At 38.9% G+C, this 27916-nt stretch overlaps 2 protein-coding genes across 6 annotated transcripts in view; one reads left to right on the forward strand and one right to left on the reverse strand.

The window, feature by feature from the left end:
- The window catches only part of FAM114A1 (family with sequence similarity 114 member A1), a 32296-nt gene extending 12460 nt beyond the window's left edge, over positions 1–19836 (reverse strand). For 2 of the 4 annotated variants that reach the window (XM_031588469.2, XM_031588468.2), the window contains exons 1-8: positions 19712–19836; positions 17245–17594; positions 15647–15731; positions 8480–8593; positions 8195–8301; positions 7390–7524; positions 4834–4986; positions 2795–2918 (exon numbers count right to left, since the gene is read on the reverse strand). In XM_031588469.2, coding sequence (XP_031444329.2) covers positions 2795–2918; positions 4834–4986; positions 7390–7524; positions 8195–8301; positions 8480–8593; positions 15647–15731; positions 17245–17586 — 1060 coding nt within the window. In that variant the 5' untranslated portion in view covers positions 17587–17594; positions 19712–19836. Of the gene's footprint in view, positions 1–2794; positions 2919–4833; positions 4987–7389; positions 7525–8194; positions 8302–8479; positions 8594–15646; positions 15732–17244; positions 17595–17977; positions 18104–19711 lie in introns of those variants that run through there. The other 2 variants (XM_031588470.2, XM_090139557.1) reach the window with 2 other exon arrangements.
- Positions 19837–19965: 129 nt separating this feature from the next.
- On the forward strand, positions 19966–26515 carry LOC116225855 (toll-like receptor 1). Of its 2 annotated transcripts, none has more exons than XM_031588475.2 (3): positions 19966–20850; positions 21102–21442; positions 24415–26515. In XM_031588475.2, the coding sequence occupies exon 3, from the start codon at positions 24473–24475 to the stop codon at positions 26423–26425; it is 1953 nt and encodes a 650-aa protein (XP_031444335.2). In that variant the 5' UTR covers positions 19966–20850; positions 21102–21442; positions 24415–24472; the 3' UTR covers positions 26426–26515. The 2 variants fall into 2 exon arrangements, with proteins under 2 accessions (XP_031444335.2, XP_031444334.2); XM_031588474.2 differs by having other exon boundaries at positions 19966–20550.
- The last annotated feature ends 1401 nt before the right edge of the window (positions 26516–27916 follow it).

Below are 27916 nucleotides of genomic sequence, written 5' to 3' on the forward strand. Positions count from 1 at the left end.
GGACTGAAAGTGTTTAATTTAGAAACTGAAAGCCACACTAACATCTCTGAACAAAATCTTAAGAGCTCACATAAAACCAATGGCCACTCTTCTTCAGATACTCAAATACAAGACACTGACTTTCCCCTCAACCTATTATATATATATATATATATATATATACACATACACACACATACACACACACACGCACGTATATAGCATGGTAAATGACACCACATAAATAACATGACCTTGATTACAAGAAGCTGGCAAAAAATTAGTCAAGAAGTGGTAATTAACTTGTTTGTAAAATATTGCTCAGTTCCTAGCTAAGTTTTAACATCTTCAGACACCAATAGATATTCTCTGGCTTCCGCAAGAGTGTGGCTTCACCATATAAAGGAAAAAACCTACAAGTTTTATCAAGCATAGAAGCATGGAAAAACCTATGAAAGGTAAGTTTGTCACTGCTTTAAGCTAACTAGCAAGGAGGACTAAACTCAAAATTCTTTCCTAAGTTTTAACACAGTCTGCTCCTCCCTCTTACTAGATGACCAAGTTTAAGCAAAACTACATACTTTTGTAATAAAAATATGCCATTAAATGAATATATGGCTTGCAGACTTGATTTTGTAAGCATAAAATCTATTATGTGCTTAATAGGACCTTGCTTAGCACAAACTAGAATGGAGCCTCCTGTTTAGAGCAAGAGGCAAGCTGCCTTTAATCCTGACCAACCAACCTGTTGTTAAACTGTACTTTTACCTATGCTGGATGCCAAATGATGTTTAAAATTTCTCCTAACAGCTGTCATGTAAGGGTCTATTCATAGAAGCCCTCAAGTTTTTGAGGTTTTTTTGCATCTGCTGTTCTTGATAAAAAACACTGCAGATGCTATACACTTGCAACTCAATAAAAGGTCTGTTTTCCCTGACTCAGGATGTTTTATGAAGCTCCTAAGAAGCCTTCACTCCCTCTGACAGATTTTAATGAAGATAACACATTTTTGTGACTAGGACCCAGACTGGGACATTGCCTCAAGGGGTCATGTCAAAGCACTGCATGGAGTTCAGAGCGCTCTCTCTGCAGTGCTGCATGTACTCTGGGTTAGAGATGAGGCCGAAGAAATGTCACAATCTCCAGTCAGGAGACTGAAGAATGCAATGCCAAAGGGTGATTAACTTCTTTATTTTTTTGTGTCCTCCAGTGGAACTAAAAGTCATTCAACTTAACAGCAATAGATGAAATTTATCTGTAGTTCAAGTACGAATAAATATGGAGTCTGGCTGCATAGAAGGACAAGCATCATTTTGAATTGCACCTGAACTAACACACATCTCACCGCAAGGTGGTGGACAGGGTGCAGTTAGCATTCCTGCTGTCCCAGAGAGATGATGTTTGTGCAGACAACCTGCAGCACTCTGATTTTGTTCTTTTTTTTTCTTAAGGTGCTCATTGCCTTGGTGCCAGCATGTTTAAGAAGGTTTAAGAAGGCAGTTAATGTTTCAAGCAGAGTGCTAAAGCAGATTTGTTTCACAAAAAAAAAAAAAACAACCAACCAACCAACCACCAGAACATCTAACCACCAGAGTAAATACCGCTTCATGCAAGAAACAAAGCTTTTCATGGGGTCTGGTTTCACAGCAAGAAGCTATTTCCCACAGAAGTTAAGGCATAACACGTCATGAATCCTTGCTCTAAAACAGCACAAAACTCATCCATACTAAGACATCACACTGAACGCCTGCTGCTCCTCTGAGAAGCAATAGTCCACCTGTGAGAGACATTGCTCATAGTGCATAAGCACTGCTAGAAAGAATGCAGTCTGGAAAAGATCTTTCAGTTGAAGTATGTGGATGTAAACACAGTTTCTCTGCCTTTTCTGAAGGGCAGAGAAGTGACACCTCACCATCTTGCAGAATGTAGATTTATGAGCAAAGCATCTGTGAGAAGATCATAAAGATGTGAAGAAATATCTTTTAAAGATTCTGAATATAGTGTTTAATGGCATCAGTCAAGGGGATTCTTTTTATTTGCTAGAATATGTTAGGTATGGATCTCACAGGCCTGGAGACACAAATTGTGGTAACTTTTCCTGATCTCAGCCTATTCTGGGGAATGCCTGAAGTCCTGACCTGCTTAAGACACTTATATTGCCACTAGCCAGATGATCCACATGTTTTACCATCAATTTTGTGAGCTGTTCTATGGATTACCATGTTAGTCCCAGATGGTTCAATGTTGTGCACAGTGATATTTAAGGCATGCTCCTGCTTATTAACTTGTTTCTAATGCTCTATATGCCACATCTTGCCAAGCAATATCTAGAAGGTAGCTTTGCCACACTGTTTCAAAGCACTTTTCCTTCAGAATGTTCAGCTTTTCTAGGTCCCCTTAATTAGATTCTAATCCTTTCCCTACCTAGCAAGCAAGGGTGCAAAGCCAGGATGAAATTGCTGAATGGAAAAGCATTGCTAAACGATCCTAACCTTTCTGATTAACAGTTTTACAAACAGACTCCATAAGAAAGCCTCAGATTATTTTCCCTTTTTATTTCTGTTTTCAATGATGATATGGCAAAATAGTATAATACATTCTTACCTTGTATTTTCTTTACCTCACACTTCAATCACAACATAAATCCAATATTAAGTATTCTTCCAACTTCCAGAACATCAAGAGTATTCATTTTAGTGACTTTCTCATGAGGAGTATTGAGATAACAGACATTAGTTTGGATTGCAATTTTTAAAATGACTTTATACAGAAGCAATAATTGTTTATATGGTTAGTTCTCTGCATTTCTAATTACCTTTCTGTGCCTGTACCACTTCATCATCCGATTCCATTGGAAGAAAAATCTCCTTTATAGCAATTAAATCATTTTTCACAACCTCCAATTGTTCTCCATCAAGTGTTTCCAAATATGACTGAATCTGTAAAAGAAAGGATGAGCATCCCTAAATGAAACAGGGCCTTTCTTAAAATGATAATTTTGAATCTGATGCCAAAACAGGTTTAGTGGAAACTTCCATTAAATCCAAATACCTCTAACGTTCCAAAATACATAGGTATATTTTTAGTTCTCATAAAAAAACTGATGATCATCACGAAAATTAAACAAGCCTTGCAAAACCATCAGGTCTCTACTTTCAAGCAGAGCAGTTACTCTGAATTATAAAACTGTGGTTTAATTGCAAGCTGTAATACATTTGAGATTGTTTGGTGTAAAGACTGTTGGCAAGAAGAGCACAGACAATTCATGCCTAGTTGGAACAACCATGGGAAGAGCTGGAAAAAAATACCTGTTTTTCTTCCCTCAGAATCCCACCAAAATTTATTGACAGTGTACTGATAAACCTATTCTGAAGAATGTATTGAGAGATCTTTTGAGATATCCATAGGTATCTCAGATGCGTGCAGCTCCCTGCATATGTAATGTAATAGAACACCCAGGAGAGATGGAAACATTATTTTAATCACTGTATGCATTGCACTAATGTATTAATCTCATGATGCTACTCTCTACTTGTGACTGGCGAGTCAAAAAATGCATCGTCTCCCTTGCATTCCTCCTGTGGCCCAGAGTGTGGCTTTCAGGCTGCTAACTTGGGTCTCAATACTATAGGTTCTGGGGATGTGTAGTGTGGTGTACTTGGAATACGTTCTCTGAGCCTTCTGGAATATATATCAGGCAATTGGACTTGTTGACCCAGGCAGTTGCATTCAGTCTTGTGTGCTTATATCCTCTTTCAGATAGAGGAAAAAAGCAGGACAGTGAACAAGTTATCTAGGAGTTATCTAAGACACAACATGTAGCAATCAGAAACCCCATGGTTATAAGTTATGCAAGTATTACCCAGGGGTATCTCACAGTAAAAGTGTTGACAGATCCATTGGCCTGAACTTGTTTACTATATATTACTTTCCTGTTTTGTAAGATGTTTTGGTTTTGTTCATTTTTAAAAGAAGGCTCTTGAACCTTACATAGGGGCTTTGAATTTATAATGTTGTTTTCAGACATAACTGTAGAAAACAAAAAAAAAGTGGACAGTATATACCTGGCTTCTATTAAAATGAGCTTCTATTATCTGTGTTTTTTGAATTAAAAACCACCCAGAGAGCAAGGAGTGCTGACTACAAAAATAAAACAAAAGAAAACATTTTAAGAAATAAATTCAGAAAAATGTTTCAGTATAAAATTCCACCGATGGGAATCTACAGCAGTTCTATTACTCTACGGTCAGTGATCTAGTAGCAGCACAAATAACTCGACAACTGAAATTAAAAAGCAACCCTGTATCAGACAGGTGTGAGTAACTTCAGGATGTTTTTTGGAGAGACATGCAGCATTTGAATACTCCCAGTAATGGAATTAGTCTTGAGGTAGTCCTATGTAAGCTTAAACTGAAACAGAAAGACAACTTAGGAATTGAATAACTAATCTGGAATTCATTTTAACTCGCTATCCTCCAGCTGCAGTATGTCTGAAATTCCTGAATGTAAATATCGATGCCTGATACAAAAACAAAAGACTTGAGCCCCCTTGAAATTCTGGAAAGACATCTGCCTGCATAGCATCACAAGCTAAAAGATATCTGCTATATGATCAACAGAAATAATTTTCAGTTGTGAAGCTGTTTCTTTTGAGCTAATCTTTGAGTTAAATTCTAAGTGTATTGAAATAATTTCCTGAAGATACAAACTGGCTGGCCCCTGAGACCAAACCAGCTTTCTCTGAAGCTGATGGAAAACTTATTACTGTTCATTTCACATGCAACTGCACAGCAAAATGAAAGTAAAGAAAGTTTTGTACCAGTTATTGTGATTTATCCAGTCGGCATACTGTACCTGGTTTTCACTTTCATTTGACAAGATTTCTAGAGCTTCTAGATGAGACAAGCCCTGGAACTCATCAAAAAGCAGTCCATAGTGTGCTGTTCTTTCAACTGTAACTTGCTGGGCCCGTCTCTGTTTCTCTTTTTCTTTAGCTTCTCGCAGCAGCTGCAAAAATACACATCATTCCTGTTGTTTTTATTGGTGGCACTGTAGCTATGACAGATTTTATTACATTCTGCTTCCGCTTGTTTGGAAAGTAGTAATAAAATTTGGGACTATATCACACCTGCAGAAATACCCAACCTTTTTTTATAAACAAGTCTAATAAAATATTTATGTAGCATTATAAGTGTGTTTTTCCCCCCCAGTAGTAATTGCTAGCCTTTTTTTTTAAAAAAAAACAACAATGAGCAAACAAATAATCTTTGTGTCTTCAAAAGCAATGTCTGCTATGAATACCATCTCATAAATGTATCTACAATGGAAGAAAACTAAAAAATATTTCATATGCAACCTTAAAGACTACTGCAATCCATTCCACAGACCACAAAATGTAAAGAATATTATTTCAAGGCCTACCTACCTGTCTGCATAAAAAAAAGTGTATCTACATAAATATTTCCTATGTACATAAAAGATTTTTAGTAGATACTAAAATTGTTTTTGTGACAGCAAGACTGACAAGAGAGACCTAATTAGGCACGTTGTTTCCAAGGATGGGGCAGAACTATACTGCATATACTTGGAGATATTTTGGACTGATTTTCTTATAAAGCAGACCTTCCAGGAAAGCGTGGTCTCTTGTATGAATTTGCCACTGTAAAGTCCTTCAGTACAGCTCAACTCCATCTTAAATCACCTATAAACCTGTATATAGGTAAATTCACACCACTTACTGTTGTATCATTCAAAATTTCTATGACAAAAGACTGAGGAGATTTTTCAGTCTCCACCATGAAAAAGTTAATCACACATTGTATGTTTTATGTACAGAACACCTATAATGAAGCACCATGTTATGAAAACCATGAAAATCAGTATGTAGCACTTTCTGTATCAGATTTTATGGGTGGATATATGCATATTATTTAGGAAAGTATTCTCAAAGGCTCACTTTAAGCCTACATGTGTACCTTTATTAGGCTGCCTGTATAGTCTGCAGAATGGCTTAAACTGCTTATAGGCCAGTTTAAAGCTAAACCCAATTTAGTCTGCTCTACCTGTACTGACTAACAAATTACAAAGCATCAGGAGTGGCTAGGGCTCATTCATTTAAAATGTCAAATTGTTTTGCTTCTGAAAGATTTGTCGTGTACAGACAGTATCAGACTTATTTTAATCATTCTTCATACTTGATTTTGGAGTTACTTTACGACCCTACTTGTCTCTTTCATTTTCATGTGTTTAAAAATATTTGGAACATTGAAATTAAAGAAAAGTCAACAACAAAACCTATTGCGTTAGAAACAGCCAGCATTTCATATATGGTATCAAATACGCCTGTATAAACAGCTTTGTGTTTAAATATGTGAATGCTACAACCTAGATAGCTTTTCCCAGATAGATCAAAGTTTTCAGTCTTCATAGGAACCACTTTCATTACTGCAGATCTAGTGCCATTACAGCGAAGTGCTTTTGGATGCCTTCCACAAAATACACTCTTCAAACTTAAGCTTGAGCACAATGGCTACAAGTACTTAATTAGACATACACATCCAGAACTGCACCACAACAGACTTCAGTGTGATACTGAGATTGCAGTTATGCCTATGTGTATTTTCCCTTTATCAGTGCTAACTTCAAAAGAATGCTGCTGCAACAGATTTATGTCATACACGTAACTACATTCACATTCGCTACAAGAATTACTTGTTTTTGGCCCGCTATGACAGTAAGTCTGTTTCAACTTAAAATGCCCAATACTAAAGATGAAACATCTCATTAAAAGAAGAATCCTTTACCACTCTCTACAAGGGAGTGAATGTAAAAATCAAAGTTTCTTTTCCATGTGCATTGATTTCTGTAGCTTTCTTCCCCTCAGGAGAGCTAAAATGGTTTTGTACCGGTAGCACATGTACTGCTGTTCTACTACCATGTCTCTAATCTTTAAAGATACAAATCATAACATGACTCCTCTCCAAGGGTACCTTTAGTTTACTTGGACATAAGATGCCCCTTTTTGCAGCTTTGATTCCTAATGAACCAGACATCATATTCTATTTTTACTCATTTTCGAGTAAAGTAATACAGTGATGCTTATGCTGGAAGACAGTTATCTACAGCTGTTACAAAAATGATAACAATTTGATTGTCTCTCTGGAGCATTATGGTTTATTACCACATATATTATCTCATCAACTATACTGAATACAATTATGCGGAAAGGATACATCACCTTTTGTAATATCTGTGAAGAAAAAAGCTGGAGCAAATACAAAGTATAATATTTATTTTCATAAGCCTAGCCAATATCTACTGCAATAAATAAAGCCTCTCCCTGAGGCATCTGAAATTCTGGAAAATGAATGTGAAACTGCAGTGACAGTGTTGTATTAAAATAAATCCAACCTGAGACAGAGAAACTGTTCTTGCCATCAGTGTTTTTGTTCTCTTAAATCCAGGATCACTTTCCGCAAGGACATTCATGGTTGTCTTCCCAATAAATTCCAAAGCATCTAAGCCTCCAGATAATACACTTTTCCCCTGTATAAAAGAATGAAATGTGGTTATTTCCTTTCCACTTTATGCTAATAGGAACTGTAAAGAGTATTACATTTACTGACAACATCTTAGGAGATTCAGCTCCCTAGATTTTCTCTGCTCTAGCTAACAATAGGATTTCTGTGCTCATACAATTATGTTACAATGTTCTGAATACATTTTCAGTAAATAAAACTACATAAATATTTGTAGTTAATTAAAAGCCCCACACAAGAAGAACTGAAACTTGTTGACAATGGAAAATTTTAAGAACACCACTTTCATTTCATCTTAAGCAGCAGCTAATCTTTGGGAACATTTTAGGCAAGAAAAATTTGGAGTCAAAGCCTACCATGAACAGAATGAGACTGCCTTATTGATTTCTAAAATTTTAGTGTGATTATTCTGGAAACATCTATAGAAATACAGTTGTTTTTCCTGTGTATTTTTACTAGCATTATTCCCATGCTCACAATTTTTCAGCTACATTGAAAATGAATTTCTATTGGCTAATGATTTCAGTTTCAGTGGAAATAACTATAAATAGGCTTATTAGAAAGCTGTCTTTACAAAGACCTACAACCCAACAAACAGTAATTGTTAAATGTGACCTGCACTGAACTAAAAATTATGGAAAATCCCTAGAGAAGAGAGGCCCACTAAAACAACTCACTGTGTTCTGTACAACATTACTGATAGCTGACAACATCCCACGAGATCCAGATGAAGGAGAAGGAGGAATATTATCAGAAGAGCTTTGGTCAGGAGAATCTTCTCTTTCTAACAAACAACAACAAATAGAATTTTTTTCAAAAAGGGAGCAAGCTAGAGCATCTTTTCACCTCTAAAAGTCACAAGTTACAGTAAATGGGATCCTGTGATCAAAATCTTAATTCTGTGAATTGAATTAATTTGGCAGCGTCAAAAGTATCAAAGATTTCAGTGAATTTAAACCTACGTGTAAGCGATGTTTCAGCCACAGGATGCTCTCCTCCTTCTGAAGATGCTGAACTTGCATGATGAATTCCTAGGGTAGTTCCTGCTTTTTCCTTTACTGCTGTTATCCCATGACCTGCAGCAAAAATGCACTTTAGATGATATGATGTGAAAAGTTATTCCTAACAGTGCATAACATCCTCATGTACCATGAATGATCACCAAAAATAACTCGCAATCAGAGTAAGTATTGAACTACCTCACTTGCTTATTTTCTAGGTCAATAATTCACTTGTCCTCCTACATCCAGTACATTAGCTGACTAGAAATGATAAAGCTAAAATGCAATACAAAAAACTCTAGATGAAAAATGTTTCCTGCATAGTGCACACTCACTGCATCACTTTCAAAGCTAATCATTTCCAGCAGTAGGACAACAGAGTACCTTAATTATCTGTCCAGGAAAAGTATTAATGACAGGTCATTACTTCTTTGCCCCTCTACCTAAAATTGAACTGTGACTACATAAATAATTTCATAGAGCCATTAATACAGATACTCTATTTTATATCCTATCTAAATATACATGTATACATATATATGTGTATATATAGTCATACAAATATTACTCTCGAAAATCTCATTAAAGAAAGACGTAGAAAAGATATCTGGAATGGAATAAGAAGGAAAGCTTAAATTTATGATTCATGATTTTCATGTGGGTTGGACATCAGATGCTCAACGAGTTCAATAATAAATATACTACAGAAACCATATGGGAAGTAGCACTACTGAAATATGGCATAGAAGAAAACTGGAGTATCTGCAGGAAAATACAAAGAAAACATGCTCCCTTAGGAACAGAGTGCCAGAAACAAGTAGTTTATACTCTCATATAAAAAAATGACATCAGGTCCTAACATTTTACACAAACAGACAAGGCACGTAAATGCTCTTACCTGTCTAAAGAAAATACGGCCTTTGTCTATTTTATCTCATGTCTTACAACTGCAAAGGACATGCTAGGTTATCTGCCACAGCAGTGTATATCACTGCTGGGTAAGTCCTTCCTTCCGTGAAGTCTGCTCTAATGCAGATACAGCGAAGTACTGCTCCGTCTAATCCCAATCTCCCGGGCATTTTAATTGGTTCAATGGAAACATTACCATGAATAGATTCTCAAATAACTTCTTTACCCAGATTCCCAGGACTCACTTAAATAACTGCTAACCATGCTGATAAATTTAAGTAAAAGATACTTGGTAACACATTCCTTTCCATTTCTGCTGCTCACAAGTTTTTAAATCAACAAGAGAATTCCATTCTTTCCATTGATATAAATTTCTTACAGATTTTGACTTGATAACTAAACATTACCATCTGTAATTATACAAAAATTTAAGTTTGTGTCAATTTATGGATTTGCATAAATTATGATTTTGCAGATGAGCTTATATCCCCATAGCCTTATAACACACAGCATTTTCAAGGCCATGTTTACATGCGCTACAATGACAAGAAAGTCTTTCAGGTCAGCTACAAGTGGTTTTGCAGAACTAAGCTGCATGGCACATTACCTTTAGCTACAACAAAACCACCAGATGAAAACAGAATACTGCAACTGAAGCAACACAGCACTGTTAAGATATGCACACACATACCACACAAATATCACAGAACTACATGCTGTGTTGGAAATGAAAGTGATTATCCATGATTCCATAATGCACAAAAACACAAGGGGCTATGAGAGAAAAGCCTACATTTTAGGTGGCAACAGAACACTGTTTATTTCATAACATAACTGAACTGATACTGTAAACTTGGAAACACCTCAGATGACCCTATTTACTCATCTGTAATAGCAGAAGTTAAAGAGCTTTAGTAGGCATGTGGTTTGCTTTTGTCTTGTTGGTTTTGTTTTTCTTGCCTGAATTATTTTTTTCTTTACTGGTAATTTTAGCAGAATATTATTGTTCAGCTAGAAAACTGCCTTCCTTCTATTTAAAATTCTGGTGAGACTTAAGCTATCCAGTCTGTAAATCATGAATAATTCCAACTAAAGCTCTGAAGTGAAACCATTTTCAGAACTCCTTATAGAATTTATAAAAGCTTTTAATGAGATAGTAATAGATATATATGCTATTGCAACAGTTTTTTTTTTTTTGTATCTCAACCTCTTCCACATCATAAAACATAAAGAAAACAAATGGGACAGCAAGGCTTGTAGAAGATAGTAGCTTTCCTAAAGCTAGTAGATAGCTTAGTTGGAAAAAAAACCCACAAGCTTTCAAGCACACAAGCTGCTTTTCAAAAACAAAAGTCACAAGCTTCAAATAGAGACTGAGAAGGTATTTTCCTCACTTAAGCCTTTGGGCTTAAAGTTTGATGCTATAGCTAGGCCAACCTAATGGCTTCCTGATGCTGGTATGGGAGGTCCTATTCCTTCTGCTTTCCACATTTGTCCATTCTGCCTGCCCTTGCACTTAACTCATCCCACAGCAAATTGGTTCAAGGTACTGAAGAGGCAGAAAATGCATTTCTCATTCCTCTATTGAGATTCTTATGCCAATAAACCTGGAGGTTATTCTTACTGATGTAAGAGGTTAATATCAGGTTTTCAGAAAGGCATGAGCACTGGCACATGGAAGAGAAAGAAACATGCAAGGAAAAGAGAGCTGCAGGTCATTTCAGTGGCTGCTAGCCATTAGATTGGTTTAACTTGCACTGGTAACCCAGTGTTAAAGTCTTACCAGCTGTTAATTAAAAACTGGATTGTGTAATTGCTGATTACTAAGCAGTACAATTTAAGAGAAAGAGAGTAAAATGACAATAACTACAAAATCATGTCTCAAGATCACAGTGAGCTTACTTCTCCCACTTCATTCTCCCAGCTACTGTGATGAATTGTCTCCACTGTGGCTCCACAGATGGAAAAAAAAAAAAACTTCCTGTGCATTTTAAAAACAAAATTATCTCAGTAAATATGGCACAGCCAATTACTTTCTTAGTGTGACACCTAGTGTCAGACACCATACATGGCTCAGGCAGTGACATTATGGAGGCATTATGGAACCTGCTGCATGCAGGAGTGTCACACACCTGCCTATCACAGGCAGAAATGCCAGGGAAAGGGACCTTGATCAAAAAACCATTGAAGTCAGTTCAAAGCTAAAAGACTTCAGAAGACAAAACCACCATCAAAACAACCAGTAGCAATATATAGTGTTAGTTAAGGAGAGAATATGCAAACTGCGGGGAAACTACTGCTGGAAACTAAAATCAACAATGCCAAATGTACAGCCACATAGTAAAAACACTGATTTGTCTGGAAGCTCTAAATCAGGGTCTGAAGGATAATGAGACTGAGATCCTTGAACAACAATTTCAGTTCAGACTTAGGGAGAAAGTATTTGGCAAGAGCTGAACATATTTAGGGCTTCAGTACATTATCTAGCCCAACCCAAGTTGTTTCTTATATTTTTACACTGTACAATTTTGAAAACAGAAAAACAGGAATGGGAAATACTTGTCACACCTGACCAGACAAGAAGCTGGGTTATACAAAGGCAGCAACAGAGAGAAAGAAAAAAATCATATATTGAAGGTGTTGATAAAAGCCTAATTCCACAAAAACAGCTTCCCTTGTACTATGTGCTACACTAAAACAATTAGCATCATTTAAATGAACTGACTTACGGCAAATCCATTTTCTGCTGTAGAACAGGAGATTAAGCTGCTCTGTTATTGGTTGAACTGCTCACTCAGATATTAAACAGAATAACTTCAAAGTGGAATAATAAATATTTAATAAAAAGAAGAAAGGTTATAGAAATTCCCAATAGCTTTTTTCTTCTTTCTCTCTGCTTCTTGCTAAGGGCTACCATACTGATCAGATACACAGTACACCCAGTCCCATGTCATGTCTGTGATGGTGACAGGTGCAAATACTTCACAGGATCAAGCATGAATTTTTGTAACAAACACCTAGGAAGTAAGCCATCTATGTACTCTATTACTTGTTGCATTGATTTCCTAGAGCAAATGTAAGAGAATGAATGTGGCATGTTGAGTTATTTTAGGTTCAGTGAACTATATACATTATGTTTGATTTAGCATCCAAAGCTATAATCTCATAGAAAATAAATATAAATGTTGTTAATTAAGATTTAGTATGCAATATCAGACTTAGACTATCTTGTAAGGAAAAAAAACAAATGGAAATAACATATCTGACTATGGGGTGCATGAATGTAAATTTGATTTCTGCTTCATTCAATGAATATTTTATTTAATAAATCCCTACAGGAGAGTTAGATTCAAAATTATTAGATGTTAATACAGGAACTCAACCCTACCTGGACCACAGGGTCAGAAAGTGTCTCTGACATGTAGGCTCCAGGAAATATGAAAATAGGGGAGGTGTTGCATGTTTTTTAGACTGTCTCCCAGTAAACTAAATAGCAGACAGACCCTTGCTGTGACATAGTGCAACCTTCCACATGAGAAATTTATCTTAAAATTTTCTTATTTTCCTTTCTGCTTTTGGATACTCCTTCACCTAGGCAACTTGATCTGCTTCAATGACACACTTTTAAAAATAATAATCATGTTGCAAATATATAGGTGGCATTCATATGGCCATTTAAAATAGATAGTATCACACAATCTTATTGAGTCAGACTGCCTAGGCATCACAATTTTTGCATATTTACACCCACTGAAAATTAGTTACAATGTTGACGCAGCATGGTATTTCATGTCAATTAAGAATGAATTTTTGACATATGCATGAACCAATACTTCACACAGCCTACAAAAAAACCAAGATGATATAAAATACAACACGGCAATTCACAGATACACAATGCTGGCAGCTTTACAGAAAAAGCACCAAACAGCTGTAAATAGGATGTCCTGTTTACTTACCAGACAATAAGAAGGAGAACAACACACATTATTGTTTGTCTCCCAAACCTTTTCCAACATCCAACAAAGTATTCATCGCTTTCAGGCAAGCTCATGTCTGTTTTGCAAGAAAGTATCAAAGGCTCTGTTGCCCCACAGGAAAAGTATGTACTTTGTGATACTAAACTCATTGCTCTGCAAAGCTGAGACTTTTTAGCAATAGAATACTGTAAGTGGGATCGCCTCTGCAAGTCTACAGAAACAATGTCCATTTGGACACTGTGGTATTAGAACTCATAACATTAGAATCTCTGTTACAAGGCTGTTCACTGCAAAATCTGAACAGAATGTACACATGGCTACCTCACTGGTGAAAAATCAGTCTCTCCTGAAAGAGTTATGTTCTAAGAGATCCAATGCTGTAACTATTAAAATGAACTGAGGAAATTAATCCCCATGACAATTTCCACTGGTGCAATCCGGAATTACTTTTACACACATAAGTTGTCCTCTTTTGTTATTTACACTAAACCCAACTTGTTTCAGAATGTTGTTAGCTCAGAGCAACCTGTCAAAGCATCATCTTTTATTCCATCTACTAATAATGTTTCAACACACCCTTCTACAAGTCTGAAAGTGAAGCACTAAACTTTATGGTTTAATACAAGCTGAGAACACACGCAGTTCCACAGCTAGTTAAGATGCCTTTGTACCCATCTATACATTCCTTGTGTTCCTGCCATTCCACTCACACTAGCAGTAGCATTTTGGTGATCAAATGGTGAACCATACTAGGGAATTAAGAAAATAATCTAGATGAAAATCCAGGTCTCATTCATTTCTACTTTCTAAAATCAGTCCAAAAACCAGCTCCCTCCATCACTCCATGAAAGTGATTATTAGAGTAAGAGAAGGATGAAATACACTGCCTTTCAACAGAAACCTTTGTTTATATCAGTTTAAAACATCTTAGAAACACATTCTAAGATTATTAGAGATGTAAACTGGTGGATGACCTGAAGAAAAAACATAGTTGGAAACCAATGGGTACAGGTGAAAATAGTGATGATAGGGAAGTCCCCTCTTCCTCCGAGGAACAGACAGAAGTAGCTTACTGTCCAAGGAGAATAGGAAGAGGAACAGGAAGGAGAACTACTTAACCCTACATGTGGTATTAAACCAGTAACTCCATTGAATCCATAGTTTTCAGTAACTAGCAATTAATTTGAATTCCTAGTGTAACAATCAGAAAGATCAACACAGTGGAATGGTGATACAGGAAGTGTAATAACAAAAGGATCAGTGCAGTGGAAAGGTGCTCACCTGTCTCTGAAGACCTAGGCTCACAGGGAAAAAAACTCCACAGGGAAGAGAACTCCAAACAGCAACCCTTCCCCACTTGCAGTCAGCCTTTAAATGGGGATCTAGGAAAGGTGCAGCCAGGCTCACACAGCTGAGTTGCCTTCACCTGTGCTCCCAGGGCTGACTCAGTCCTTTCCTCAGGTGATCAATCAGGAGTTCAGGCCCTGACTCAACAGTTCCCATACACCTAGGTTCATCTTTTGAAGATGTTCTTTGGATCCTTGATGAGAACTGATGAGCTAACAACTTAGTAGCAGTTTTGTGAGAAATCACTACCTGCTGGGAACTAAGTATTGCACGTTTTACTTTTTGTCTCTATGAGTTTTTTATGTGTGACAATTAAGTTTTATCTGAACACTTCGTGTGCTCATTTTGGACCGATACTGTTGGAAATCTGTCTATTGGAAGAAAGAATGTAGGCTCTGTATTTCAATATACTGTTCTACTGTCTGGAGTCTGATGTGATAAAGGTTAACAGTTTCACTGTGGGTCACTGAAAGCTGGAATAATTTGAGAAGTTAATTTATATTGTACAGTTAAAAGTCATGATAAACCACACACACATACGTGAATGAATCTGGGATGGAGGGCATTGGCTTCAAAACCCACAAACTGACAGTCACCATATCATGTTCTCTATCCTTCCTTTGAAGCAGCCACAATGAGGTAACTCACTCTGTACGAACAAGCCTACTATACTGGCATGTTACACAGTTTAGGAAAGTCCTTTGTCCTATTAAAAAAGTCATGGCACACTGTCACCTTGCTAAGCCAATCAGGACAAAACTCTAGGAGTACTGTTAGTCAAGGGAAGCACTCTGACTTTAGATGTTGTCTTTAAGATACAACATGATGTGTCTAATGATGTTAAAATTATGATTTAATTCATTTCCACAAACTTTACTGATGGAACACTTACCCACTGTGGCTGAAGCTGATGACAGGAGAGACTTGCCCCAGGAACCCCAAGCTCCCCATCTACTTGCTTTAGATGAATCTGCGGCCTGTAAAACAGATAAATTACTCTACTGACTAAAAATCATGTGATGCCTTCTGAAGAATGATTCATTATAGTCAGAATATAAGGAGGAATAGCCCAGAATGACTACTTGACAAAACCTTTGCCACTAGTTCCTCTAACAGAAGCTTAAGCTTTTGTGCAAAGTAGTCCATGAGTAAGGGTATGGTTTAACAACACTGAGGGCTGTTGTTGTTCTCATTTCACCTATTCTTCCCCACAGGAGCAAACTGAGATCATCGAGCTGACTCTGACACATCTATCAATGGTGGCACTGCTCCTTTGGCTATTTCAAAATGCACCTATTCCTAAAAGCACATAAAACTCCATAGATGTCTTTAATATGTCCTGACTAGATGATCTTGTAGGTCCTTTCCAATATCGTGATTCTTTAATTCTAATGTACTAATATTTCTTCAGGCACCTAATCTTATGAAGCCATACAGATTTATTATGGTTATTCTCTGGGATAGGCAGGAACTCACCCTCTTTCTGAGTTCTACAGGAAGCCAGAGCTAGAGGCTTCTCTGCCTGAGTCTCCTTACAGGTAAATGTGCATATGGAATTTCTCACAACTGTGTTCAATCAAAACAGAGCCATAAGAGGCACTGAATGCTTTTTCCATTAATGTGTGGGAGTGAGTAGTTATCAGTATTCCACGTTTAAATCATACTAAGGAACTGGTGTCTGAGTCACAATTAACGTATCACCTCTGCACAGTTAACTCAAAACCAAAAAGATGAAGTATCCCGGGATACTTCAACTCTGCACTGTGCAGTGCATACATCCATCACCTCTTTGAGGCAGGTCTCTGTCCCTAGTGGAAGGACTAAACCAATGTATTTTAACCTTTTCCAATTTGTGGATGCCTGAAAGTCTTCCAGAGACAGGAACATCTTTAACTGTATCATGTGCATTGAACACATAGACTATAAAAAAAAAAAAAAAAAAAAGCTCTTTTTTTTTTTTTCTTTTTAATGAACTTCTTGCCTTTGCTCACAGTAGCCCCAGAGGTTTGAGGATCACAAATCAAAAACCACTGGCTTGGAACAAAGAAAGTCATTTCACTCGCTTTCACTGAGTCTTGTGAAAGATACTTTATTTTTGTGAAGTCAGTGAAAATGAGAAAGCACGAGACTTAGTGCTGCAAATGCAGCTTCAATTCTGTTCTCTTCAAGTTTTGTTCTGTGAACTGAACAAAGCAGATATGTACAGGAAACCAGATAATAAAATCATAGGAGTACTACAGCTATATAGAATGGACTAGGTTCTTATTAAGACTCTGGCATAGTTTTATTGCGACCAAGCTAGCAAGATCAAATTAATATCATACCAGCAAAGAGCGATTCAGCTGTTCCTGGCTCCTAAAAGCCAATGATGGAGTCTAACTGATTCTATCCTCGTGAAGGTTCTTGTAAAGAACAGTATCAGTGTTTCACAAAATTCAGTTCTCACAGAGCAAGAGGAGGAGGGCTTTTATGGAAGAAAGCATTACTCACTGAACTACTTTGTTCAGGCAGTGTTTCTTCAGGCTCAGGTTCTGTATCAAGGCTTACAGTCTCAATGCACTCAGTGGGCATGTCTTCAGTCACCTCTCCACTGGAAGACAGACTTTCAGCTATTTCTTCAGTCAAAGGATTTTCATTAATAAATACATCTCCCTTCTGTCCATTACTGGCACTCTGAGTGGCCTGTCCCTGCTCATCTTGTGAGGACACAGGCAGGATCTCAGATTCCACAGGGTGCAGTACTGACTCCTGAGGCAATACATCACTGCTGGGCATTTCCATTACTTCAGGTTTTTCTTCAGATGGGGTGCCATCACATAAATCTTCAGACATTTTCAATTCTGAACAGAGAAAACAAGTCAGTGTTTTCACACTCTACAAACAGGTGGACAACCATAAAATATGTAGTTCTTCCCAAAAGCTACTGCTGAAAAACAGTGTAGCCTACATGTATGTATGGAGCCCTGTGATACACGTGTCACACCGGCCCTGACTACTTTTACCATGCAGGACTGCATTCAAGTACAAAGAGCAGCACTATTAATTTGTGTTTCAAAATACTGGTTGATGATGGAGAAAGGATGTTTGTCTGGAGAGGTCAACTATGAGAGCTTCCACATAGTTAATTTCAATGATTTTTATTAGAGATAGAAGAAATGCCAACAGTTAATGGGATAATCTGAGCTGAAATGGCTCTGGAACACAATGGTCAAGCAGCTCTTACTCTCAGTTTCATCACTTCCACTTGTACAGGTTCCTACAGTCTGCTGATTGATGGTGAGGAGGATGACAAGAAGCTGAAAAAAGCACAGTGTGATTAAAGATGTGGTAATGTTTATGTATTGGAGAAGGGAAATAATTTGAACACATGACAGGCCATGGTCCCTGCAGCCATTTCATACACAGGAAGCATTCATTGCTCACACAGTCTGTATTTCTTGTCTCAAAGGCTTACTGCCTGGGGAGTGCAATGCTTCTCACCTGTTCTAAAATGTCATGTATTAAGAATTAATTAAACAGAATTAAGCTGTGTGATTAAACTTCAACTCTGAAGCCAATGTAAGTTTGCATGAGGTACAGTTACTGTTGTTTTTTGTTTTTCTAAGTTTAAAACTGATTTTCCCTTATTTACTCTGCATCTTTCAACACAATTTTCACTTTAAAGTATTTTCCACAATGCTGTCATCTGTAGATCAAAGATCCAGGCACTGAGCAAGTCCTACAGCTGACTAAGGAGAGGCAGTGGCAGAGTCCAAAAGCCCTGTGAAGTGATTGCCACTATTTACTTGTGGACAACAACAACAGCCTGGCAGTGTACTTGAAAAACAAACCTTGACAGAGAGCTGTTATTGCAAGGTCTTGTCTACACACAGAGTTGTATGGCACAAAATGAACTCAGGCAATCTGTCTGGAGATGCTATATTTTTCACTGACTCCCATTCAAATTAACACAGTCCAAAGTACCTCTCTGAAGGACTGAGGTTCTAGAAGGGACTGAAGAATAGGAAAATAAGGTGAAAAGTGGAATATGACAGGGATTTATAAGTCTGCCTGACAAGCATGTATTTATATTAGTGGAACTTATTAAAAGCTGTGGAATCATGCACATCTATGGCCTTAGCATCCCGTTTATCTAATTTGGATGTAGATCAGCTGTTTGAACAGCACCAAGAATAGCATTTGGGATCAGTGTACTGGAGTCATAAATAAATAAGCAGTAGATGCCACTTACATTACTTCAGCTTACACTGGAACTTATTTTATCTTTAGAAAATGTGCATTTACACATCGGTATCTTTACACTTGCTAAAAGCATTTGCAGTTTTCCATTAAGATATTGCAAATACTATTAAAACGCTTCAATGTAGGCAACCATGGCTGTAGTTTAACACTACTCACTCCGTGATGTGTGAGACCTAACAAATACGTTTCTATCTGCATCACCTAGGACGGCCCTCCACTAAAACCAGTAAAACCTTTAGACACTTGTATCGTAGTTCTGTATGGGATGGATGTGGACAGCAAACGCCCAACGGCAGCGCGATATGTAAGGGATCACACGCATTTTTGCCGGAGTAGCTCAACTTAGGGGGCCGCTGTGGCCAAGGGCCCTGCAGTTCTCCGCCCAGATGAGGGGAGCAGAGCAGACTGCCGAACTTCCCGAAGCACGGAGCAGCGCCTCGGCAATCCGTCACCCGCCGGACCCCCGCACGAAGCGCGGCGGCACAGCTCCGCCCTCCCGGCCGACGGCCGCTGCCGCTTCGCCCTCCGCGGGACCCGGCCCCGCTGCCACCTGCCCGGCGCAAAGCGGGAACAGCCGCTCCCTCAAACCCGCAGCTTCCCCTTTTCTTCTTTCTCTTCTCTTGCTTAAACCCTCCGGGCCTGAGCTATCGGTCAGCAGCCCGCAGCCGGTTTCAAAAGCGGCAGCAAGAAAAGCGCGCACCGCCGCGCCGCTTACCGCTCCGCAGTCCGTCGCGGCGCAGCCCCGGCTCCGTCCCCGCCCCGCCACGTCGGCAGCAGCGGGGGAAGGAGGGAGCGCCGGCAGGGCACGGCGGGATGGCCGGGCTGGGCCGCGCCGAGGGCGGGCTCTGCAGCCGCTCTCTCGCCGTCCCTCCGAGGCGGCCGTCTGTAGCGGAGGGGCCGCCGCGAGGTGCCGGCTGCTGGACGGGTGCGCTGCGCTGTGCCGTCCCGCCGCGGCCGCCACGACCCCCAGGGGGCCGACAGGGACAGTGCGGCAGCGCCGGGGCGGTAAAGCATGCTGAAGTGTTGCGAGCACCACCGAGTGCAGCCACTGGGCTGCGATCCGTCTGTTTATTTACTTGTTCACAGAAAGTTTGATCCTTCTGATCCTTCCTCAAAACAAAGCTGATGGAAGTGAGTGGTCGCAGTGTTGAACAACGGCGGTTTCGCTTTCAGGTGCCCCTTGGCACCCCGGCCGTGGCCGTTACAGGAAAAGCAGCCGAGCCGTTCGGAGGCGTGCCCGCAAACTTCCAGCAGTGCCCCTCACGGCTTTTCCTCTTTTATTTTCCTGCTTCCTCTTAGGGCAAAGCACGCCTTTTCGCTGAGATCAGTAGTTCTAGGGTTCATTGTAGCATCGCTTCTGCCGCCAGGCTTCCTTTGCTGAATAAAATTATTCGCTGTTGCTCCAGGAAGCGTAATAACACATCCTATGAATCACTGAGGAGAGCTGCTGTGGGAGGCCACAAAACAAACACGATTTCTCAGTGCTTCACAGATAGGGGTAGAGCTGCGTGACCGACGCCCTTACCGAGCAGATCTCTGAAGCTTCCCGTGAAGGTGGGTGACAGCAGGACAAACGCCTGTATCGCTAAGTCACGCACTGATTTCTGAGGAGTTTCAGTGAGACTACAAGTATCGGGGCGTGCTGGGCGTTCTGGCACCTTTCATGTTAATGCAGTAGATGTATTCATTCCGAACTCTGAAGTAATCCTGAGGATTTGCCCCTGCTTTTTAATGGTACCTGTGGACGAGTAAAGTGTTGTCTTAAGAAGAATTCTAATGGATGAAGCTCGGCAGCTGGAGATGGCTTTTTCCCCATCGTGTACTGTGATTTGGACTATGAACGGATCTTAAAGTGTAGGTTTGCAGATTCTGTATAAGTCCACACACGTTTTAGAAATGAAAGACGGTATTAACGAATAGAAAGTTTTTTGTTAAGAATGAATTAACATTATAAATGTATGTGTATGCCTGTGGGCTAGAAGGCTGTGTTAGTTTCTTGAACTGCTAACTGACTTGTTTGAATTTAGCACTCGTGTTTTACAGTAAGTTTTCTTTTTCTTTCACTTGTCAGCAATGAATTTCACTTGTATTTTTTTTCTCTGCAGTGATGTCGCAAATGGTTTTTGGATCAAATATGGGAAAGAAGCAATAAGAATGGAACATCTCTCCTCCACCTTGGATTTCACTGAAGTTTGTTATCTCTCTAAGTTGAGTGGTGTTGCCTTCTAAAAGAGTCCTTGATAGGTTTCAGAGAAAAATCACAGAATCATAGAGATTGGGAAGGATCTCTGAAAAATACTTTCCTTTTAGTGAATATAGAAGTTCAGAGAAAAGATGGAAGGATACAGCTTCATTGTGTGACTTAATCTGATTACATTTATCAAGGCACAGAAGTATGCGTAACATTCGGGCAATGTATTCATCTTCTAGTGATTGCACAAGAGTGGTAAGTATGAGAGCTAATGGCATGTAATTTATAGTAGAATGGTTATTTTGCTGTTTAATGTATGCTTAAACCTGTCTTTGTATAATGTATGCATAGCTGGAGATCTCAGACTATGCCTGTGGCCAGCATGCTCATCTGTAACAGGCCCTAATTTATGGAACAGTTTTTACATCTTAACTGAATATAACGTCTGATTCTGTACTCACTGGAGTGATATGTTTGCATGTTCAGTTTGTTGAACTGTAACATTCCAAAACAGGAGTGAATGTTTGGTACAACTGAAGCCTTTTAAGATTATACCTTTTCAGATAGGAGCAGGCAGTAGCATGGCTTATAAGTAACAATATCACGAAGTGTCACTTGTAAATCAGATTTGAGTACTCTTGTCTGTAATCAGCAGTTATGGAGAAAGAGCTGAGGAGTTCCACCATAAGACTTATCAGCACGAGAATGAGAGTATGAATTTTTTGTATTCTGCTGTGTGCTGTTGGTCCTATCTTTCCCTTTCTTTTCTGGATTACTTCTTTTCACTTGAAGCTGAGAAAGGAACAATGGCATATAGAATATGCTGTAAAATGAAAAAGTAATATTAAAAACGATTTCCTTTGCTTACTGAATCACTGACATGCTAAAATGTTCGTGCACTGTGGTATGCTAAGCCAAAAAGGAAGATGAGTTCCTCGGTAGTTAAACCATATTTAGACCTTCCTAGGATGGAATTTCTGACTAACGTTACATGGAAATACAGAGGGGCTGGTTTATGTCTTTGCCAGGACAATAACACAAGTGCTTGGGCATTCAGTACTCAAGTTGTTCCTCTGTTTTAATTAAAAAGTTCCATGTCCACTATTTAACCCAGTTACAACAGTGCTGGAATGGGAGAGAGATTCTTCTTTTACCATTAAGTGGGAATTAAAATAAAGCAAATAATGCTTTGATAATAACTTGTCAACTAAATAAGTAGAGCTAAGTGAAAAAAATATAATACAGTATAATACAAAGGCCTTGATTGTTATTAAGAGAGGGAGATGTTTGAATTCTGGTGTAAAACTTGCTCAAAAGAAGTACCTACTTTTGTATTAATATGATGAAGAAAGAAAATTGGTAAAAATACTGTGGGTTTTTTTTTTTTTTTTTTTTTTTTTTTTTTTTCCTGCTTACCCTATCACAAAGCATGAAAACACCCAGTCAAATAACAACTAAATAATGGGGAAATTATATTAATGTTGTATGTGAAAAAACATCTGGAGAAACTGAAATGTTATTTCTCAAACTGTCAATAGGTGGCACAAACAAGTTTTATAAAAAGTGTGGTTGTTTTTAAGTACTGTTACAGAAAAGGATAGAATTACAGGAAGTTTTCTCTTTGTCTTTTCCTGAACACCTTTTCTACTTTTTATGAGAGCAGGAATTTCAGGTAAGAAAGTTCTGTTTTTATTGGATTATGCTTTTTCTAGTTAGCTGAACAGCATATTTTTATATTCTGCATCTTATTTGAAAATAGACCATGTTTTCCAGAAAAGTTTATTAGCAAATATGTGATATCCTATAAGCATATGGGTAAAAAATGAGAGTGAATGTTGTTTATGGTCAGTAAATTCTTTTTATATTTGTAAATTCTTTTTATATTTGTAAATTCTTTTTATATTTGTACCACGGTCATAGTGAAGGGGGTCACAGTGATATAACTGAAGTAGTTTTTTTACAGTTAAAATTAGGTCTAACTGATAGTAGTTTCATCATTATGAAAGATACTTTTAGTACTTGAGTTTTGTGTTATATTGATAACTTGTAAAGTGTATGTCTTTATACTTAATGATCGTAGCTTAATGCATTCTGTGTTATTTCTTACGTGGAAGTTAGGAGTTAGTCACTTTATACTGAGTTCTTATAGAACCAGCTCTTCAAACCCCAGTTTTGATCTCTTTAAACAACAGGATGGGTTGTCACTGTGAATTTGATTTGCACAGTCTACTGAATTGCTTATCTGCATATATCTTGCAAGTGCTGTGTTTAGCTAGTTTAAAGATTTTAGGATACATTTTGAATGAAAAAAAGATGTTACTACAAAGTATGATTCTTCCATGCCACTCCCATTACTCCATTAGGAGTAATGTTCTCCAAACAGTCAAAAGAACAGACTAGACAATGGTGATCATTTTTTGTTCTCTGCACTTGCCCAAATGTGTTTTGAGGGCTAAGATGGTAAAATGGAATATAATTTTTCAAAAGGAAATTTGGAAAAAGGCTGGACAAGTTATGCTGTGCTGCCTTGTTATGTCTTGGCAGTTTCCAAGTCTAGTTTCAGGCGTTCTCTACTAAAGGAGAAATTAGTGGACTGTCAGCTATTTAAGTGTTGAGATATCTTAATATAGGTTGTGTGATGTCAAGAAGAATGTGCACTGTAGACCCAGTAATGCAATTCTAAGAAAGCCTGTGGAATGGTTAATGGTACAGAGGTTATATTCCTCCAATGAATGGCAGCTATTACTGTCTCATTGTAGAGTCATTATGAGTTCTGTTTCAGTGTAGGTTTTGTAGACACAAGTATATGTTAAAAAATAATGTCTGCTGAGTCTAGTTAATATCCTTTAATAGAGAATCTGGGAAGAGGATGACCGTACTGACCTCAAATGTTGTACTTTCCTGTCAGAGTGTCCTGGAGTTGTGAGAAGACTATGTAGTACACTGTATGACAGCAGTAATTCCATAAGTAAGCAGGACAAATCTACACCTATGAAATCAGACATATTTTGAAAGAAGCAGACTTTTTATTAAACATGGCAGATCTTGCCAAATAGAAATTACAGTAGTCACTTAATAAAGAAAGTCCTTCTTGAGATCTAAGTCTCTTCATTGTTCTCTGAGTCTAAGGGAAAGATAGCAAATTGGAACCTTAAAAAAATCAATCTCTATGATACCTCTTGAATAGCTGCTTAATGATATAACCATTTTTGTTGTTGTTGTTGCAGGATTAGAACAAAGATGGATGTATAAGTATTGAGCATCTCCAAGGAGCCATAAAGCAGTATGGCAGAGAACATGAAATATCTCAGGAACTTTTTTATTTACAACTGTCTGTTTGCATTCACTTTTTGGAACAATATTGGCCTGGCTGTGAAAAATGAACTCTTTACATCTGTTCCTACCAATTTTCTACAAGATGATTTGGACAAAAAAATCTTGAGCCCTCCACCCCCAAATAATCAGCAGCTTAAAGCTAATTTTGGTTGGGTTGTGATAGAAAATACTACGGAAAGCCTATCATTGTCAGAAATCACAAATAACAATGTAAAGAAATTATTAACTTTATTATCTAATTTTAGAAAAGGCTCCAGGCTACAAAATCTGACACTGACAAATACATCAGTGAACTGGAAACTTTTTACTGAAGTACTTCAGACTGTATGGCACTCATCCATTGAATACTTCAGTATCAACAACTTAACACAACTGGGGGATGTCACAAGTTCTCGCTTCGACTATTCAGATACTTCCATGAAAGCACTTGCACTGAATAAGGTTTTAATCACAGATCTATACTTTTCACAGGATGACATTTATAACATATTTGCAAACATGAACATTGAAGCCTTGACAATAGCTGAATCTGAGTTAATTCACATGGTATGTCCTTCATCTGACAGTCCCTTTAGATATGTAAATTTCTCAAAGAATGATTTAACAGATCTGCTTTTTCAGAACTGTGACAAACTAATTCAACTGGAGACATTTATTTTGAATAGGAATAAATTTGAGAGCCTTTCCAAGGTGAGCTTCATGACCAGCCATATGAAATCACTGAGGTACCTGGACATGAGCAGCAACTTGCTGCGTAACAGTGGAGCTGAGAAGCGCTGCCAGTGGACCGATTCTCTGTCAGAGCTGGACCTGTCCTCCAACCAGCTGACAGAGTCCGTGTTTGAGTGCTTGCCCGTTAATATCAACAGACTGGACCTTCAAAACAACCAGATCGCCAGTGTCCCCAAGGGGATCGCCGAGCTGCAGTCCTTGAGGGAGCTGAACCTGGCATCCAACAGGCTGGCCGACCTGCCAGGGTGCAGGGCCTTTGCGGGCCTGGAGATCCTGAACATAGAGAGGAATTTGATCCTCACGCCAAGTGCCGACTTCTTCGAGAGCTGCCCGAGCGTGAAGGAGCTACAAGCTGGGCAAAACCCGTTCAAGTGTTCGTGTGAGCTGCAGGACTTCCTGCGCCTGGAAAGGCGGTCTGGGCGCAAGCTGTCCGGCTGGCCAGAGGCGTACGTGTGCAAGTACCCAGAGGAGTTGAGCGGAACGCAGCTGCAGGACTTCCACCTGACCGAGCTGGCCTGCAACACGACTCTGCTGCTCGTGACAGCTCTGCTGCTGACCCTGGTGCTGGTGGCTGTGGCGGCCTTTCTGTGCATCTACCTGGACGTGCCGTGGTACGTGCGGATGCTGTGGCAGTGGACGCAGACGAAGCGGAGAGCTTGGCACGACTGCCCCGAGGAGCGGGAAACCGTTCTGCAGTTCCACGCCTTCATTTCGTACAGCGAACGCGATTCGCTGTGGGTGAAGAACGAGCTGATCCCCAACCTGGAGAAGGGGGAGGGCTGCATCCAGCTGTGTCAGCACGAGAGGAACTTCATCCCTGGCAAAAGCATCGTGGAGAATATCATTAACTGCATTGAGAAGAGCTACAAGTCCATCTTTGTGCTGTCCCCCAACTTTGTGCAGAGCGAGTGGTGTCACTACGAGCTGTACTTTGCCCATCACAAGTTGTTTAGTGAGAACTCCAACAGTTTAATCCTGATCTTGCTGGAGCCGATCCCTCCATATGTTATCCCTGCGAGGTACCACAAGCTGAAGGCTCTCATGGCAAAGAGAACCTACCTGGAGTGGCCGAAGGAGAGGAGCAAGCATGCCCTTTTCTGGGCTAACCTGAGGGCAGCTATTAGCACCAATCTGTCAGTGCCTGTTGAACAGAACAGAACAGAAGAGTGAAGAAAGATATTAAAATCTTTATAGTGCAGTTTCTTCTTCTCCTTGAAGTTTTTTTTTGTTTGTGAACCAATAAATACTTTATGATTTCCATTGATTTTCAATATATTTCACTTTATATTATAAACTCTTGTTTCTAAATAGTTGGTTATGCTTTGTCACTATATGAAACATGCAGCCCAGTTTACTACAACTCACTTGAAATGGGCAGAATGATAGATTTTGGATATGGATTTTGAAACCATTGTTGAAATATTGTAATGCTGGTTTTCTCAACAGAATGAAATCTTAAGCAATCATGTAGAAGAGTGCATTAATTGCTGGTGACTTAGGAGATTTACATTAATCACAAAGCTTAGACATCTTGGTCACAGGACTTCACATTAAAATTAATTTGCAAGGAGAAAAATTATGCCTCCTGCGAAGATGTCTAAAAGTTCAGCATTTGAGATATTGTTCCTGGGTGAAATTATTGTGAAAGATATTGTTCCAGACTGTGAAACTTATAGCATGGGACCCAGGTATAGGACTGTAAATATCTAGCACAAGAGGGCAGGCACGGCCGTGTCAGAAAAGAGGACTGGATGAGAAAACAAGAGGGATTTTTTTCCTTAAAAAGAAAAGAAATGGATGAGCTACTTTTTCTTTTCATGTTTGCTGCCAAGAAGTGAGTGGACATAGTTGTAATTCCCATGCTGTGATAGACTCCTGGTATCATCTTGATCTGAAGAGTTCTCTTGATGAAAGAAACTAAGAAAGTGTCACAAGAATTGCCTTCATTATCAATGGCTGCATCTTGAGAAACTCTTGACTTCTCTACCTCCTCCTTTTCTTTAGCTTTATACTTTTATTTTTTCCCATGCATGCATCTCATTTTAAGCTTATTATCAAAACAATGTGATCTCCTTCTATGATGAGATGATCTGCGTAGTAGATGAGAGAAAGGCTGTGGATGTGATTTATGTGGATGTTAGTGAAGTGTTTGACACTGTTTCCCAGAGTATTCTGGGAGGTTAGCTGCTCATGGCTTGGACAGAAGCATGGTTTGCCGGGTGAAGATCTGGCTGATGACCAGGCTACAAGGGTCACAATGACTGGAGCTCATTCCATTTGGTGCCTGCTCACCAGTTGCATTCCCAGGGCTCAGTGTTGGGGCCAGTTTTGTTTCATGTTTTTGTCCATGATCTGGATGAGGGGATTGAATGTACCCTCAGTACGTTCACAGACTACACCGAGTTAGGCAGAACTGTGAAACTGCTCTATGCTAGGAAAGCTCTGTGGAGAGATCTGGACAGGCTGGATCGATAAGCTGAGTCCAATCTCTTGCCATTCAGCAAGACTCAGTGTACACAGAGACAAGTTAACATTCATCAGTTTAATAAAGAGGTACACACATTACTGGGGACAGCTGGACAGTTTGTCTTCACCAAGTTATCATTACCAGCTGTGGCTGACCGATATAGCCTCAAAATTAATACAACAAACTTATTACCA

Source organism: Phasianus colchicus, chromosome 4 (genome assembly GCF_987193195.1).
Source record: "Phasianus colchicus chromosome 4, bPhaCol1.hap1.1, whole genome shotgun sequence".
NCBI classification, from domain to species: Eukaryota; Metazoa; Chordata; class Aves; order Galliformes; family Phasianidae; genus Phasianus; species Phasianus colchicus.

What these genes read in the sequence shown, in the direction of transcription:
- LOC116225855 (XM_031588475.2), top strand. Translation starts at nt 24,473, where the DNA reads ATGGCAGAGAACATGAAATATCTCAGGAACTTTTTTATTTACAACTGT.